Here is a 14,818-nt window from a genome sequence, read left to right as displayed (position 1 = left end):
AGACGCAGAACTTATCGCGAAAAGGCCATATCGTAATCGACGGTGCATTGCTCGCGCAGACGAAAACACCTGAGATGACGCAGATAAGTGTGAAAAAATTTCCAGTAAGAAGATGAGCTTGGAAGAGCAGCTTTCTATTGGCTTGCCATTTCTAGTTTTATGGCACATGAATGAATTCTAGTCCTATTTTAGTCGCTTTATTCCTTCCACCTAGTACAAGGTAGCAAGCCGGAAATCTGATTAACCTCGCTTTCATTTTTTACGTCCTTCTCTTTAATAATCCAAAAACTTTATTGGAATTCTTGCTTAAGCTAACCTGCAATGAGCAGTGATCTAGCACTATGGATTAAAGATAAAGAAACATGGCAACATGTCAAGAATGCTTGATAATTACTTTATTTTCCCACAAAATGGAAAAACAGAGAAGGCACACGGGCAATGCAAAATCCAAATCACAAGACCAGATGCACACAAACAAAAGACACAAAGCAAAACTCAGCACGCAGTTCTGGTCAGGAGTGAATCATCTTGCCCATGCAACACGCTAGCACACTTTTTATGTACAGTAAAAAACATGATGTCCTTGGTCCCTGCATTATTACTTTTTGCATGAAACTTCCTGTCATTAGCAACATTTTTGCTTCCGTTCTCCCTTCTTTAGGCTTGCATGGAAGGTGTAAAAGTGCTCCTCTAAAGGCATTCCTTTTGCTTGACTTTTTTTTTGCATGATCTAGTATAGTTATTGGTTGTTGTAAACTACAGGACCTCTGTGTACAAAACGCTCTTGTGATATCTGGAGTATCACTGCGATATTCAGTGTTATGTTGAAGCATTTGTTTTAAGCAGCTCGCATGTATACAAGATGGTCAGAAAGCTGTGCCTACAATTGTGCTATTGAGGGCTACATGACTTCTGGTTCTTGGAAAGCAAAAAAAGTCTGAGCTGTAAATGACACATGCCGTGAGAGAAAGGTGGAAAAGCTCACTCAAAAACAGTCTTCAGACTTTTTCGTGAATGTTTGGAAAATGTTCCAAACTTTTTTTTTCTTGGGGGGGGGGGTGTTTCACAGGACATTGAAAGCTTCCAGACTCACAAGAGGTGCACCTATTGCTAGGCTTAACGGCGCCGGTCAGAGGCCACCAGGCATACGACTTACTCCTGTCGCTCCCTATTCCACCGGTGGTAAAAGGAGAAAAACGTTGTTGGTGTACATATGTCGCTGTTAGGCCTAAGTGTTAGGCCTAAACTCAGCCCATCAGCGACACGCATAGGTGTGAAGCGATAGGCCTACGGCTGCATGCAAATGCAACGACGATGAACAACGCTGCAGGTACAATGTCACCGGCCGCGTCAGCAGCGGCAAGCACAAATGAGACAAAAAATAATGTTAAAAAAAGAAGCACTGCACTCTGCTCCTGTTAGGCCTTGGTGGCACGACTAAGGCACTGCACGCACTCGCTGCCACTCGTTTCAGCTTTAGCGAAAAGGCACTCGTCCACAGCATTGCCACTCGCAGCCACTAGGCCTAAGAGTTCATGTTGCTCCCGCCGAAATGAAGTGCCGATGCGGGCGACGCCTTTACCTAGCCCGTCAGCGTGAGCGGGTCGGGAGTCATGAAAGGGTGGTGTAGTGCCGCCTCGCGGCGACGCGGCAGTGGCGGCGAGTCGAAAAAGCACGGGAAGGGTCGCTTGCCCGAATTGTCCACCTCCTTGTCTTCCTCGTTGTTGGCGTTGGAGTCGGTGCCGTCCCGGCGGCCCCAGTTCATCTTCGGCTCGGGGTCTACGATGATGCGGCCGAACTTGCGCATGCGATCCAGGGCGTCCTGTGGCTCGAACACCAAGTCCAGGCCGCTATCCGCCATGCGCTCGGCGTACTGTCGGTCGAATGATTCAGACTGCTCAGGGGTGAAGTAGTTCTTCCAATCACCGATGATGCCTGCATGATACGATGAGAAAAAAAATAAAAAAAGTTCGCTCTGTCATATAAACGCCCCACATTCTCGTCAAAGCGGCCCTAATAACTTCTGAAAGTACAAAAAAAGAGTCCGTTACTCCCTCCTTGCGTTCCCCGTTTCTCAGGCGTAATCGATGACGCCAATAGTCTGTTTATGTGACGTCATCAACAAATAATTGCTCTCGATTGGTCCATATACGAGAGATATCAGCAGGGAATTGTTCCCTGCTCTGTATCACCATGTTATCACGCACCAGTTTTCCCTTGTCTCTTATGAGTATACCGTGCACAATCAACTTATACTTCACTTCGTTTTATTTATGTTATTCGAGTACCCAAGCGGAGATAACGATATGCAGACATCATCCACGGGTTTTATGAAGGTATGAGTGGCGAAGAGAATATAGCACCAGTATATGGAACAGTAGTCAAGATGAGAAAGAATCCTATTCCATGTCTTCGAACTGGTAGTGGTTTAAGAGCTTTTAAAAATTGATCGTTTCGTCGAAATCTTTGGGCTTTAGGTTGCCTCATATGAGTCCCCAATTATTAACCGAAGCGCACGAGGCTCCGTAAAATATGTTATATATAGCGCTGGTATTTGTACTACTGACGGCTGATGACTTTGCTTTTGCAGAATATTCTCGGTTTAAAGGTAAGAGCAAGTGTATGGGCATACCTTTACGCATAAACTTCGACTGCGTCATGTCGAAGAGGTCCGAGATGGGCAGCACCTCACGGTTGACCATGTTGTTGTTCTTCATCTGGTCGAAGGAACAGTGGTTGACCACGGCGGCCAACGCGTCGGGCCCGAGTGGCCTGCCCAAAAACTGGCTGATGCGCTGCACCATGGAGCCCAGCTCAATCTTCAGTTCCTCGAACGACACGAACATGACGCGGTCGGGCCGCTCCAGGTGGAACTTCCAGTATGGGAGCACGTGGTCGAACCATGAGCCATACACAACTGCAGCGTGGGACAAAATGACAGTCAAATGGCTTTAATAAATTATTTTACAATGTATTAAAACACGGCCATTATTTTTCCTGTATGTACTATCAGCGTCAAATGAAACGCGAACAGCGGCAAGCATTCGCGATGGTATGGTGTGGGCTGTCCAGCTATCACCGCGGACAGGCACGCATATATGCGCAGAGCTGCCGAACAGTATGCGCGCGCCTATCAACGGTGATAACTGGACGGCACGCACTACACTGTCGTGAAGGCTTGCCACGGTTAGGGTTTCATTTGACGCTGATAGTACCAACCTCTTATGGAATGCTTCTTCAGAGAGGTCTTTAAGGAATAAAAATGAAATGAAATGATACTGACACCAATTTTCGGGGCTAAGTTTACATGCTCGGTGATACGAATTTGCACTCTACAGACCCGTACTGAGCACGCGTGAAGCTTAGTAGATGCCGGTAAAATGTTTTAGGATTACAGTCAACTTTCACATGGCGCACCTATACTGACGTTATTGTGACGTCAAGCTACAATATCAATTCTGGAGACTTAACGCACTGGTGTGCCTAGCTGTAAAGATGTCAGGTACCAAAATACTCAACACGGCCCCTTGTGCGTCACTAAGCCCCGCCGCGGTGATCTAGTGGCTAAGCTACTCGGCTTCTAACCCGCATGTCGCGGGATCGAATCCCAGCTGCGGCGGCTGCATATTCGATGGAGGCGAAAATGCAGCCGCATTTTTGGGTACATGTTAAAGAACCCCGGGTGGTTGGAATTTCCGGGGTTCACTACTACGGCGTCTCTCATAATCTTACGGTGGTTTTGGGACATTAAACCCTACATATCAATCAATTGTGCGTCACTCAAAATGTTCAAAATGGTCGTTCGCTCGTCTCCTACGGAGCGACGAGGCAGAGTGGTCATGGAAACATCATGATATCCTGCGCGAGCACGCGTTGATAAACAGATGCACCATCGTGACGTCAAGGTACAGGAGAAGCCAACACTATAGTCTGATACAACTTACAAATCGGCGGTACTTCATTCTCAAAGGTAGATAAACACAATGTTCGCATCAAAGAGTACGCACTCCATATTGACGACTGATGGCAGCTTGTTTCTCTCAATGGTTTCTGCTCAAACGGTAGAACTTCCCCTCGTTCTGAGAACATTACCAAAATTATCGCGCGCGCGCGCACGCGCGCGTGTGTGTGTGTGTGTGTGTGTGTGTGTGTGTGCGTGCGTGTGTGTGTGTGTGTGTGTGTGTGTGTGTGTGCGTGCGTGCGTGTGTGTGTGTGTGTGTGTGCGTGTGTGCATGCGTGCATGCGTGTGTGTGTGTGTGCGTGTGTGTGTGTGCGTGTGTGTGTGCGTGTGTGCGTGCGTGTGTGTGTGTGTGTGTGTGTGCGTGCGTGCGTGTGCGTGCGTGTGTGTGTGTGCGTGCTTGTGCGTGTGTGTGTGTGCGTGTGTGTGTGTGTGTGTGTGTGCGTGCGTGCGTGTGTGTGTGTGCGTGTGTGCATGCGTGCATGCATGCGTGTGTGTGTGTGTGTGTGTGTGTGTGTGTGTGTGTGTGTGTGTGTGTGTGTGTGTGTGTGTGTGTGTGTGTGTGTGTGTGTGTGTGTGTGTGTGTGTGTGTGTGTGTGTGTGTGTGTGTGTGTGTGTGTGTGTTATTTTAGAACCCGAGAGGAGCGCGCCGGCGTTACCATACCAAAAGTGAGTCCATACCCACTCCTCCAACCCTCCACGCGCCCCCCCCCGCTCAGTGGGGGCGTGCAACGAAGCACCCTAATCTTATCTAGCCCACAAAAAGGTGCGTCCGATGGAAGGTAACTCCGTGATACCTCGCCCCAAATGTAGGTGGAGTTGCTTTACATGCTGCTTCACATTATCGCGTCTTACCGCATCCCCATGTCTCATATTACAACCGCATGTATTGCCAAGGTGTATTTCTTTAGGTACGGCTTTAACGATGTGCAGGAACTCCACAATTAAGGAGATTTCAACGCTAAATGAGGGTTAATAATTCACCATTATTACCAAGGCTGCTCTGTTTCTCAGCTATATGGTTACTGAGCTGAATATTTTGCGCTGCATGCACGCACGTCGCATCCAATGTGCTGCCGCGAGGTGAAAACTCCCACGAGGCCCAACCTCCGCAAAAATATTTGTCTGCACTCAAGCACCCATGCTGTACTAAGCCTCCGAGAGTGACGGGAGACTAGCAACGTGAAATTCACCGAAACGAGTCCCACCGAATCTCGTAATCCATATATACAAACAAATCGAACCGAGTTGGAATGGGTGACCTGCTTGTGCTTGTGTGTTTTATACCGCGCTGGAAGATTAAACATTCGAAGCCGTATATCAGCTGTATAGGACTGCGCAACACCACGTCATTAGCTGGGACAGCCAAACACTGTCGCAATCTATCTACATAATTACGCTTAAATATTTGCTCTCGCTGGCACCACTTTCTGGGACATGGTCACGAATGCAAGAGGAAAGGGCACGTGCAGTGTCATATCATATACAATGAGTGCCTCGTGGGAAGAAAAATGGAAACACATTAAGGACAGAACTCTACCTTTGACCAGCTTGTTGCTACATAAAAGCCATCGATACTTACGATGTACTTACACGATGCCAGGTACTTACGAATGAACGCAGGCACATCGATTTCACTAAAGTTGCAAGCAACAAGGCACTTGTATGTTTACTCTGCCCAGAGTTATAGGTATGTCAGTGTCTCACAGGGATATTTTTGTTTATTCACAGTATCACATAAAGTAACCTTGTAACTGCGTTTTTATTTGTAGAGTCTCTGGAGCTCTATTATCCCAAAGCCACGATGCGATAATGACAGGAGCCGTTGTGGAGGGCTACGAAAATTTTGATCAACTGCAGTTCTTTAACGTGCCCAGACATTGCAAAGTATACATTGGCTTCTACCTTTTCACCCCCACTGAAACGCGACCGCTGCCACCGGGATAGAGCACGCGAAATTCGGATCAGCAGCCCAGTACCGTAACGCCACCGCGGCGGAGAGGGATTACCAGAGGAACTGTATTCTCGTTTCTGTCGTAGACGCCTCTGCGTTCATTTTTCCTGCTTGAGCGACTGCAGATGACACATAAGATTCCGAGAAATTACTTCCTTTCGTCGCGTTGTACGTTCTCTTATTGCGATAGCAAAGATATGGACAGTCTCGGCTGATTTTTGCCGTCATCGTCGCTGAAAACGATGAAACGATGCGGAGCGAACATCGCCGTTCCGACCGGGGTTGTCTGCACACGCACGCATCTCGTGAGTGGACAAGGGGTGGGAGGGGCCGCTTATGGTTACCACGCTATCGCGGCAACAATCAGCGCGGCTTGTGCCCCCAAAGCAGGCGGGAGCTTCTACGGGCGCCGCTCTCAACACGAAAACAAAAGCAGTTCCAAAAGTGTACCTGTAGCAGCCGCGTTCTCTTAAACCAGCGTTTTGTAGAGTTACGTGAGACCGGATCTAACTGAGTCGACTGCCAGCCTCACTTCGTATACCAACGCCGTCACTACGCACGAGCCCCGTTGTCATCTACCGTGACCGCTTCGCAGAGAACTTGGTTGCTTAGCAGGTATATGTTTACTACAATTATATTGCTCCTAAAGATGGTAGCCTTGCTTCGTAAAAAACTTGAATATGTTGCTATCGCATTCATTGATTCGCCCTTTTGGCGAAACTGTGACTTGTTTTTTACAAAATCTTAGTTCTTTCGATAAGCAGCTAGACCATTACAGAAAGAACGTCAACTGACTTGCCCAACTTGGTACTCTTGCCCAACTTTGTACCCATGTGCTCAGCCCCTGCATCCTAGAGTGGCAATAAATGTTTCTACCACCATCTCGACGCAAAACCCACGTGCCACTGCCAGCACCGTCGTTCGTACAACCTCTCCGTCAGACAACGGCCTTCGTATTTGTAGACGCGACAAGGTCGAGTGCGGACGCTCGCATAATCGACCCTGACCGGACGTCACGAACAACTGATCGATGAATATCGGCCGAGCCTCCATAACATCGATATAACGCCAACGGACGAGAAAGAGTAATGGCTTCCTGAAACAGACGTCATCACAGTCGCTCCAGTCTTCTCGTAGTTCACGGCGGAAATGCACACGGAAGCAGCGCATGCCCTTACACAGAAAGAAAGTGATAAAGAACAAAGGTATGACTGTACACCATGGCGTGCTATGCTATGAAACAGCTCTGCCGGCGTATTACGAAATCGACAAAGCGGAGCACGCTTCGGCGTTCGATCGTCGTTTCGTTACGTATCTGCGCTTAGATGCTTGTCTGTACAGAGTACTTGTTGAACAACCTCAGGTATGATCCGCGGAAAATCGTTGCGACGTTTACGAAACGTCGCGCTTAGCCCGTACAGAAGCAAAAAGTCGTGCATTGATGACGTGTATTGCTGACTGGTCGAAGTTGCACGAGAAGGTCAAGAAACATTTGGAGGTCAATTGCGCGGGGTATCGGAACTCCTGATATTATCAATGGAACAACAGTATAAATGGACTCAGATTTGAGAAGCGTCCTTTAGAAATTCTCTTTTCATTGACCTCCCATCAAAAAGTTAATTACTGCAGGATGAAAGCAAGGTACAGTTCTTTTCTTTTCTATCATCATTCGTGCCGAAACGTCTTGTGCTCGCATGCGCAGTTGTGGCATACATTCTTTAGCATTTTGGCGAATATGATTTTCCCAGGATCTTCTAAATATATATAGTCCTCCACGAAATAAAAATTAATATATCAATGAAACGTCCACGAAGTCGCCAAATCAGTGACATTATGTAGACATGGCCGGCAAAACAAAAGGCCGTACACACACCCAAACTTAGCCGGAAAGTCATCACAAGACAGCCATGCAGTCTATAGTACTCCGTGGTCTTTTGAAGTTTTCACTCAACTCTGCACCCACGTGCCGGGAAGAAATAACCAAACTATAAAGCCAATCTATTTTATTTTTTTAAATAATCGTATATCTAGTCATGCCAACGTAAAATATGAATTTCCGGTTTAAATGACACCTGGATAAATGGTTGATAGCCTCAATTTCTTGAGTGAGTGAGTGAGTGAGTGAAACAACTTTATTCGGTCCACAATAGACGCGAGTAAACTCGGCGTCACCTGGCTAGGCCCACTCGGGGACCATCAGGTTAAACCTGACGGCCCTCGCGCGGGCCCTCTGGACGGCCAGGATTTGAGAGGTCTGGTCCTGGGCTTTAATGAGTCGCTTCATTTCCTCTTGGGTGAAAGGGGGACCGGCAGAGGCGCAGCCCCACAGTACATGCTCGAAGTCCGCATAACCACCACACAGGGGGCCATCCGGGCTTGGAAACCGTTCAGGGTACATTGTGTGCAATTTCTTGAGTGCCATAAAATTGGGGGGGGGGGGGGAAGGGGCATCCAGGCAATCTGCGATAAGAGCTTGAGTTTAGTTTGATGCATGGCGGGGTCGACGAGGCATCGCTCACTTGTGCGTGGTGGTTTCATGCGTACCTTCCGTAGTTCATTAGCCTAGGCACTGTTTACCGGCATCTAATATCAGAACTGAACTAGTTCACACAATGTGTTCGATAGCCACTCCAGTCCCTGTCGACTGCCTTCGCTGGCGTATGGCCGGCATTCCCTTGCCTCAGGTGTCGGTGAAGGTGACACGATAAGCAATGAGACTATGTACTCTACAGTTGCCAAAGCAATGTTCTCAAGGCTTCTGGCTTGCTGCCATGGTTTTCCACGATTAGGCAACGTGAATTTCTAACTATTATGATATTGCGTTCGTGAAAAGCTGTGTCAACTTCCTCTGCGAAGTTCTCGGTATATTTTGAAAACACCATTGCGGAAATAAAACAGCTTTGGTTCTTGCATCTTTCCTAATGGTATTTTTTCTCGCGCGCACGCTATATATAGCGAGGTATAAAGAACAATAAAATTTCGTATTTATAACGGCACGTAAAAGGTTAGCAATTAAGAAACATTTTAATTTCGCACCATGTAGGGCAAATGCACGACACCCCTACCGCTTCCGGTTGTGACGTCACATTTTATTTTATGTTAGCTGTTACTTTTCTCTTCTATACGTAGATGGCGACGGTGGCAACGAGCTGCCAACTGCTATATACATGGGCTTGTATGGAAGTTACGCCACCAGTTCGCATATACCTTACTCGCGCTGTGTTCAAGAAGTTCTGGAAACATTTACCAACCAGTCCAGCTGCCCATTCATCTAAGCAGGACAACACGGTAACCACTTAGCCATCAAGGCAGGTCAATATATGAGGGCTGTACATGTTGTCCTACCGTGGCCGGACATGTAGTGGTCGAGGAACTCGTCCCAGGATCCCTTGAAGTTGCCGAGAAACGTGCTCATCTTGTGGTGGTGGAAGTAGGACACCGCGTTGTCCTTGGGATTCCGAACCACGTAGATTATCTGCGCGGCAGTAGTAACATAAGCACCGTCGTCACTATCTCTCGCTCAAATAAACAATCGAATGTCGCGACCAAAAAAGTGTGATGCAACGATACAAATGACGCTCGTCAGCATATATTAGTGGATGCGGTGCTTCGTTGCAGAGCAGCAGATTGTGAGTGTTAGAAACCGAGGAGTATAAAAACTGTTAGGCGTTGGTTACACAAATCAGTGAGGATGGACTAAAGACAAGACAGCTGTCTGGTTATCTACCCTGTGCAATTTTATGACATTTAGCACTGATCTCTTCCACCTTGAATGATTGAATGAACAGATAAATCAATCAACCACCCATTCCATCATTAAAAGAAAGCATAGATGAACGAATGAAATAATTGACTAACAAATCACCAAATAAAAGCAAGTATGAACGAAGGGTGAATGAGATGCAGTTACAAACGAGTTAATGTTCCACCTTATCAGACATGAGAAAGAAGTTGGGGCTATAGTCAACGAGCAAAGGATCACAATGGTGCGACGTTGAGACATTGCGATCGACATACAAGTTATGGTATGGGGATGTGACTCAACACAAATGAATACTTAGGAGGCTTATAGGGGATATTGAACGAATTATTCCGGTAGTGATTCACAATGCATGAGATAGTTTAGTGAAGTACACACAATTTTGTTGAATTTGTAAGAATATTGTTTCCTAACAAGGAGCCCCTCCATCCCGAGAAAACTCAAATGACCTACCATAACCTGATGTGATGTTAAGGAGGTTATCGCGTGTTTTACTCAAGAATAAGCAGCGATTTCATTCAAGAACGCTGAAAAGGAAGAGGCTGTGTCTAGAAACAAGCACGACGCCAGCCGCTTGCCCTGTAATGTAACCGCTAGTTCACGATACAGTGATCCCCATCGCCCCTGAAACACTGCAGGCGCAGTACCACGGCTTCGCACTAAAGCGGTCGACCCAGTTTTTTTTTTTCAGCGAGGTCCTAACGTTAGATATGCCACGTGTAAGTTTTGACTCCCCCAGTCACGTATGTAAAAGCGTAGCAGCAGCTACACCGCAAACACAATTGCACTCACCACAATACGACGCGCACTGAACCGTGGTATCCGGCGCGCGCTTTAGCGTCGTGCATACGAAACGCGCGCCACGCTGTTATTAGGCCGGCAAGAACTCCCCATCTACCCCTTGGGCGGTGTTGAAATTCCCCAGCACGGTACGCGGCGAAACATGTGGGGGCGTATAGGTGTACGACGTCCCGTCAACGCCGTATACGGGAGCTAACACACGCGCGCTTTCCTAGAAAAACGATTCGCTCAGAGTTGAGCCTCTTCCTCAATGGGCGAAATGGGAAAAGGAACGAGCGTGACCCGTGGTACGTAAGCGAGCGCTGTGTAGATCCGACCACGACAGTGCAGTGGCGGGTAAGCAGAATGACGCGCTTTGGGCTACGACACGGAGCGATTACTCGCTCGCGGGATCACGCCATCTGCATGCGAGGCACGCGAACAGGCGAGCCGCGCAGACTTTTGGTCACGCAAGAGCGACGCAATGTGATGGAGTCGCGGTGTCGACCGACGTTTCATCTGGATATGTGGCGACATTTAAGGAGAAAACTAGAAGAAAAGCACGCTGCTTTGTTGAGAAACTTAAATGTATATGCGCGCGGGGTGTACGGGATCACCGCGTTCAAGCACTGGCTATCACGGACTACAAAGCGATGGCCAATTTTTGGCATACCAATAATCAAATTTACTACTACTACTACTACTACTACTACTACTACTACTACTACTACTACTACTACTACTACTACTACTACTAATAATAATAATAATAATAATAATAATAATAATAATAATAATAATAATAATATTAATAATAATATTTGCGGGCTCAAAAATAGTTTTATTTTTTCTTCTTTTTTAGAAGTAGAGTTATTCGTGGTCATCCGAGAAATTCGAATTTAATAAATGAAGTCGCTGTGTGCATTTTACCTTAGCCAAAACCAATATCATAGCTCGGTCTACAAACAAAATTGATCCGGTTAGCAGCTTTTCTAACAAACTGCCCCTATAGCTCACACTACGGCTTATTTTTTTGAGAATGAATTTTCAGCGTGACAAAAACTATGTAATCCGATTTCCATAACTCGTCCAAACAGTTTACAAAATTGAAGTGCAGAAACAGCTTAAAGCTGCGTGCATAAAAGCTTCTCTAAAATCATCTATAAAAGCACACCATATATGTAGAGTTACAAAGCAATGAAGTCCCAATGACTTCTTCATCATCATCATCATCATCATCATCATCATCATCAGCGTGACTACGTCCACTGCAGGACAAAGGAATCTGCCATGTTCCGCCAGTTAACTCGGTCCTGTGCTTGCTGCTGCCAATTTATACCTGCAAACTTCTTATTCTCATCTGTCCACCTAACCTTCTGTTTCACCCGAACTCGCTTGCCTTCTCTGGGAATCCAGTTAGTCGCCCTTAATGACCAGCGGTTATCCTGTCTACGCGCTACATGCCCGTCCATGTCTGTTTCTTCTTCTTGATTTCAACTATAATAATCTTAACCCCCGTTTGTTCCCTAATCCAATCTGCTCTCTTCTTGTCTCTTAAGGTTACACCTACATTGCTCGCTGCGTCGTCCTCAATTTAAGCTGAACCCTCTTTGTAAGTCTTCAGGTTTCTGCTCCGTAGCTAAGTACCGGCTATATACAGCTGTTATATACCTTCCTCTTGAGGAATAGTGGCAATCTACCTGTACTAGTTTGAGAGTGCTTGCCAAATGTGCTCCACCCCATTCTTATTCTTCTAGTTACTTCCATCTCGTGGTTCGGCTTCGCGGTTACTACTTGCCCTAAGTAGACATCGTCTTTTCTAACTTGAAGTGCACTATTACCTATCTCTAAGCACTGCTCTTTCTGAGGTTGTTGTACATTACTTTCGTTTTCTGCAGAATAACTTAAAGGCCCACCTTTCTTCTCTTCTTGTCTAACTCGGTAATCATAAGTTGCAATTCGTCCCCTAAGTTACTCAGTAATGCAATGTCATCGGCGAAGCGCAGGTTACTAAGGTACTCTCCGTTAACTCTTACCCCTAACTGTTCTCATTCTAGGCCTCCGAAAACCTCCTGTAAGCACGCAGTTTTCAGAGGCCTAGAATGGGAACAGTTCGGGATAAGAGTTAACGAATCGTAATAATTGCATTCTAGCGATGGCGTTGTGATAGAACATTAGCCTCGCATGCAAGAGGTCTGTGGTTCAAATCCCGGTGCCACGCAGTTCCCAACCAGATAAAAAAAAAGTCCGCGTGGTGATGGAACTGCATTAAGAGGCCTGAGGTGCGGCCTCACCAGTGATCACCGCCGGTAACGCACACCCTCACCAAAGAGGGATTGGTCATTTTGGTGCAGTATCTGGCCACTACCTCCCGCATGCATAATGACTTAAAGTGCTCCAATTACGGGTGCAACAGCAAAACGATAGCTGGAGCAACGATGGTAAAATATCGACCTGTGTGGAATTTCGAAATACACGCATGTGTTCGCACATTTCGAAGAGACTCACCACTTGAATTTAAATTCGGCAGTCTCCAGCGCAGGTCTTTCTCCAATAAATTCACCGCTTTTGCTGTCACGCAAACGTCTTGCCTCCCCACCTATCACCCCTAAACAACTAAACGCATCTTTCTGTCAACGTAGTTATATCACCATACTGGTTTTCTTCGCTAGTTTCTTCTCACGCACAGTGGAACGCCTCCAGTCTAGTTTCCGATTTGTTCTGTCAGCTGATGTCTCTGGTTCTGGTCCGTTGCGTTGCTGCTTTCCAAAACCTTTGTCGCTCTAGACAGCTGTTGTTAATCCCAGCTTAGTCTAACCTACGCAGTTACGCTGTTGGCAACAGCGAATGATACTTTGGTGTTCTCGCGCTTCGGTCGAGAGAGACGTATCAACGAGTTATAACCACCATTCCAGAGACTCGTACAAATGCACATTATCATGAAATGCGAGATTTGGTTTTCTTGTGATAGTTTTTGCAACCATGGCTTTCGCAGGAAGTTCTTGGAGCGAATGTTGCCAATATAGGAAATGTTGCCAGTGAGACTCTCGTGTGGCAAGTGACATGCAGCAAGATTTTGTCGCTGCAGCAATTCGTTGTAAACCTGAAAGCGGCTTCACTGCTGTTTGTATTTTCCAGCGTGGTGTACGGTATGCTAACTCTAAACACAGCTGGCCGGTTATTTAGTAACGAATGGATTTGACATGTGGGATTTATTGTTCCAAAATTCCTGGATCTACCAAGAGGCATAAAACTCTAAAACCTACGAGTCATTTGCAGTCCATATTCTTTTGTTTGTTTGTTTGTTTTTCACTACGTGAGCAACACTGTGCATCATGCCGTCCTCTGTGAAACAGTAAAAAAAGGACGAGGTTTAGTGAAAAATTTGACTGCGATTTTGCATGGTTTCGCAAGTTGATATCCCATTTCAGTTTTGTCGAACTGGCTGCAGTCAGCTTTCGAGCGAAAACGTGCCCGGCCACCGTCGCATAGTGAATCGATAAGGCGTATTACGCACAAAGTACGTATAAAAAATAGGCATAAGTGCTGCTTCATCATGCTAGCTATCAGCACGCAGACACACACCAACCCTAAATTACACGGTGCTCGTGATTTTGCTATTGTCCCAGGTATTGTTTGCAACAAACGCTCAGCCCCACAGTGAGTCTTCTATACTTTCTGGTGCACTCCGTCAACACGGCGCGCTTTTAAACAACTGTATGGCCGTGATCCGTCGTACCGAGAAGAAAAACATTTACGAATAAAAAAGGCCTGACTGCACCTTTTACCCTAACCACATGACCAGGGAGCCAATAACAACCACAGACTGAAACTGTATATTGAAAGGGGTTCGACTACGCCAAAGCGAACTCTGTACTGGGACAGAGGATAGCGGTAAAAGAGGCCTTGTATAGGAAAGAAAAGAATACTGCCCCGCCTAGCGACGCCTATACGGCACCTCTCAATCCCCAGGTTACGCGGCAAGCAAAAAACAAGATCAAAGATTGCTGCTCCAGTGGGGGCCACAGCGTGAAAGGAGCGGCACCGCTTGGTTTTACGGCGCTACTATAAATGGAACCACGGAGCTGCATACACTGTCACGCGCGGCCTTCCCGATATGGAAGGTACAGCGAAAGATTGACTGCACCGTGCATGGAGCGAATCAATGACGAAATGTCTGTGGTACTACTATAGCGGGTTGTTCATTATCGTTCTTGCATTTGGTGTAATCGCGAACACAACTGCCAGTTGTCTTTTGTTCGCAGTCTACACAAAAGCACGCCCGATACAGTCGGAGTCATCTGTTGTTGCAGACGTGCACTAACAAGCCCACTCAAACGACAGAAACATAGAAAAGGGAGAAAGA

General features: G+C 46.7%; 1 protein-coding gene across 4 annotated transcripts in view; it reads right to left on the bottom strand.

Moving 5' to 3' along the window:
* Positions 1-378: 378 nt before the first annotated feature.
* Positions 379-14,818, bottom strand: part of LOC119167287 (sulfotransferase 1B1-like) — a 234,606-nt gene continuing 220,166 nt past the window's right edge. For all 4 annotated transcript variants that reach the window (XM_075866765.1, XM_075866767.1, XM_037418746.2 and 1 more), the window contains 3 exons: positions 9,258-9,387; positions 2,633-2,917; positions 379-1,935 (listed from right to left, as the gene is read on the bottom strand). In XM_075866765.1, coding sequence (XP_075722880.1) covers positions 1,583-1,935; positions 2,633-2,917; positions 9,258-9,387 — 768 coding nt within the window. In that variant the 3' untranslated portion in view covers positions 379-1,582. The remainder of the gene's footprint in view (positions 1,936-2,632; positions 2,918-9,257; positions 9,388-14,818) is intronic.

The sequence above is a fragment of the Rhipicephalus microplus genome, chromosome 6, assembly GCF_043290135.1.
Source record: "Rhipicephalus microplus isolate Deutch F79 chromosome 6, USDA_Rmic, whole genome shotgun sequence".
NCBI lineage: Eukaryota > Metazoa > Arthropoda > Arachnida > Ixodida > Ixodidae > Rhipicephalus > Rhipicephalus microplus.
This window is presented reverse-complemented; position numbering and strand designations above follow the sequence as displayed.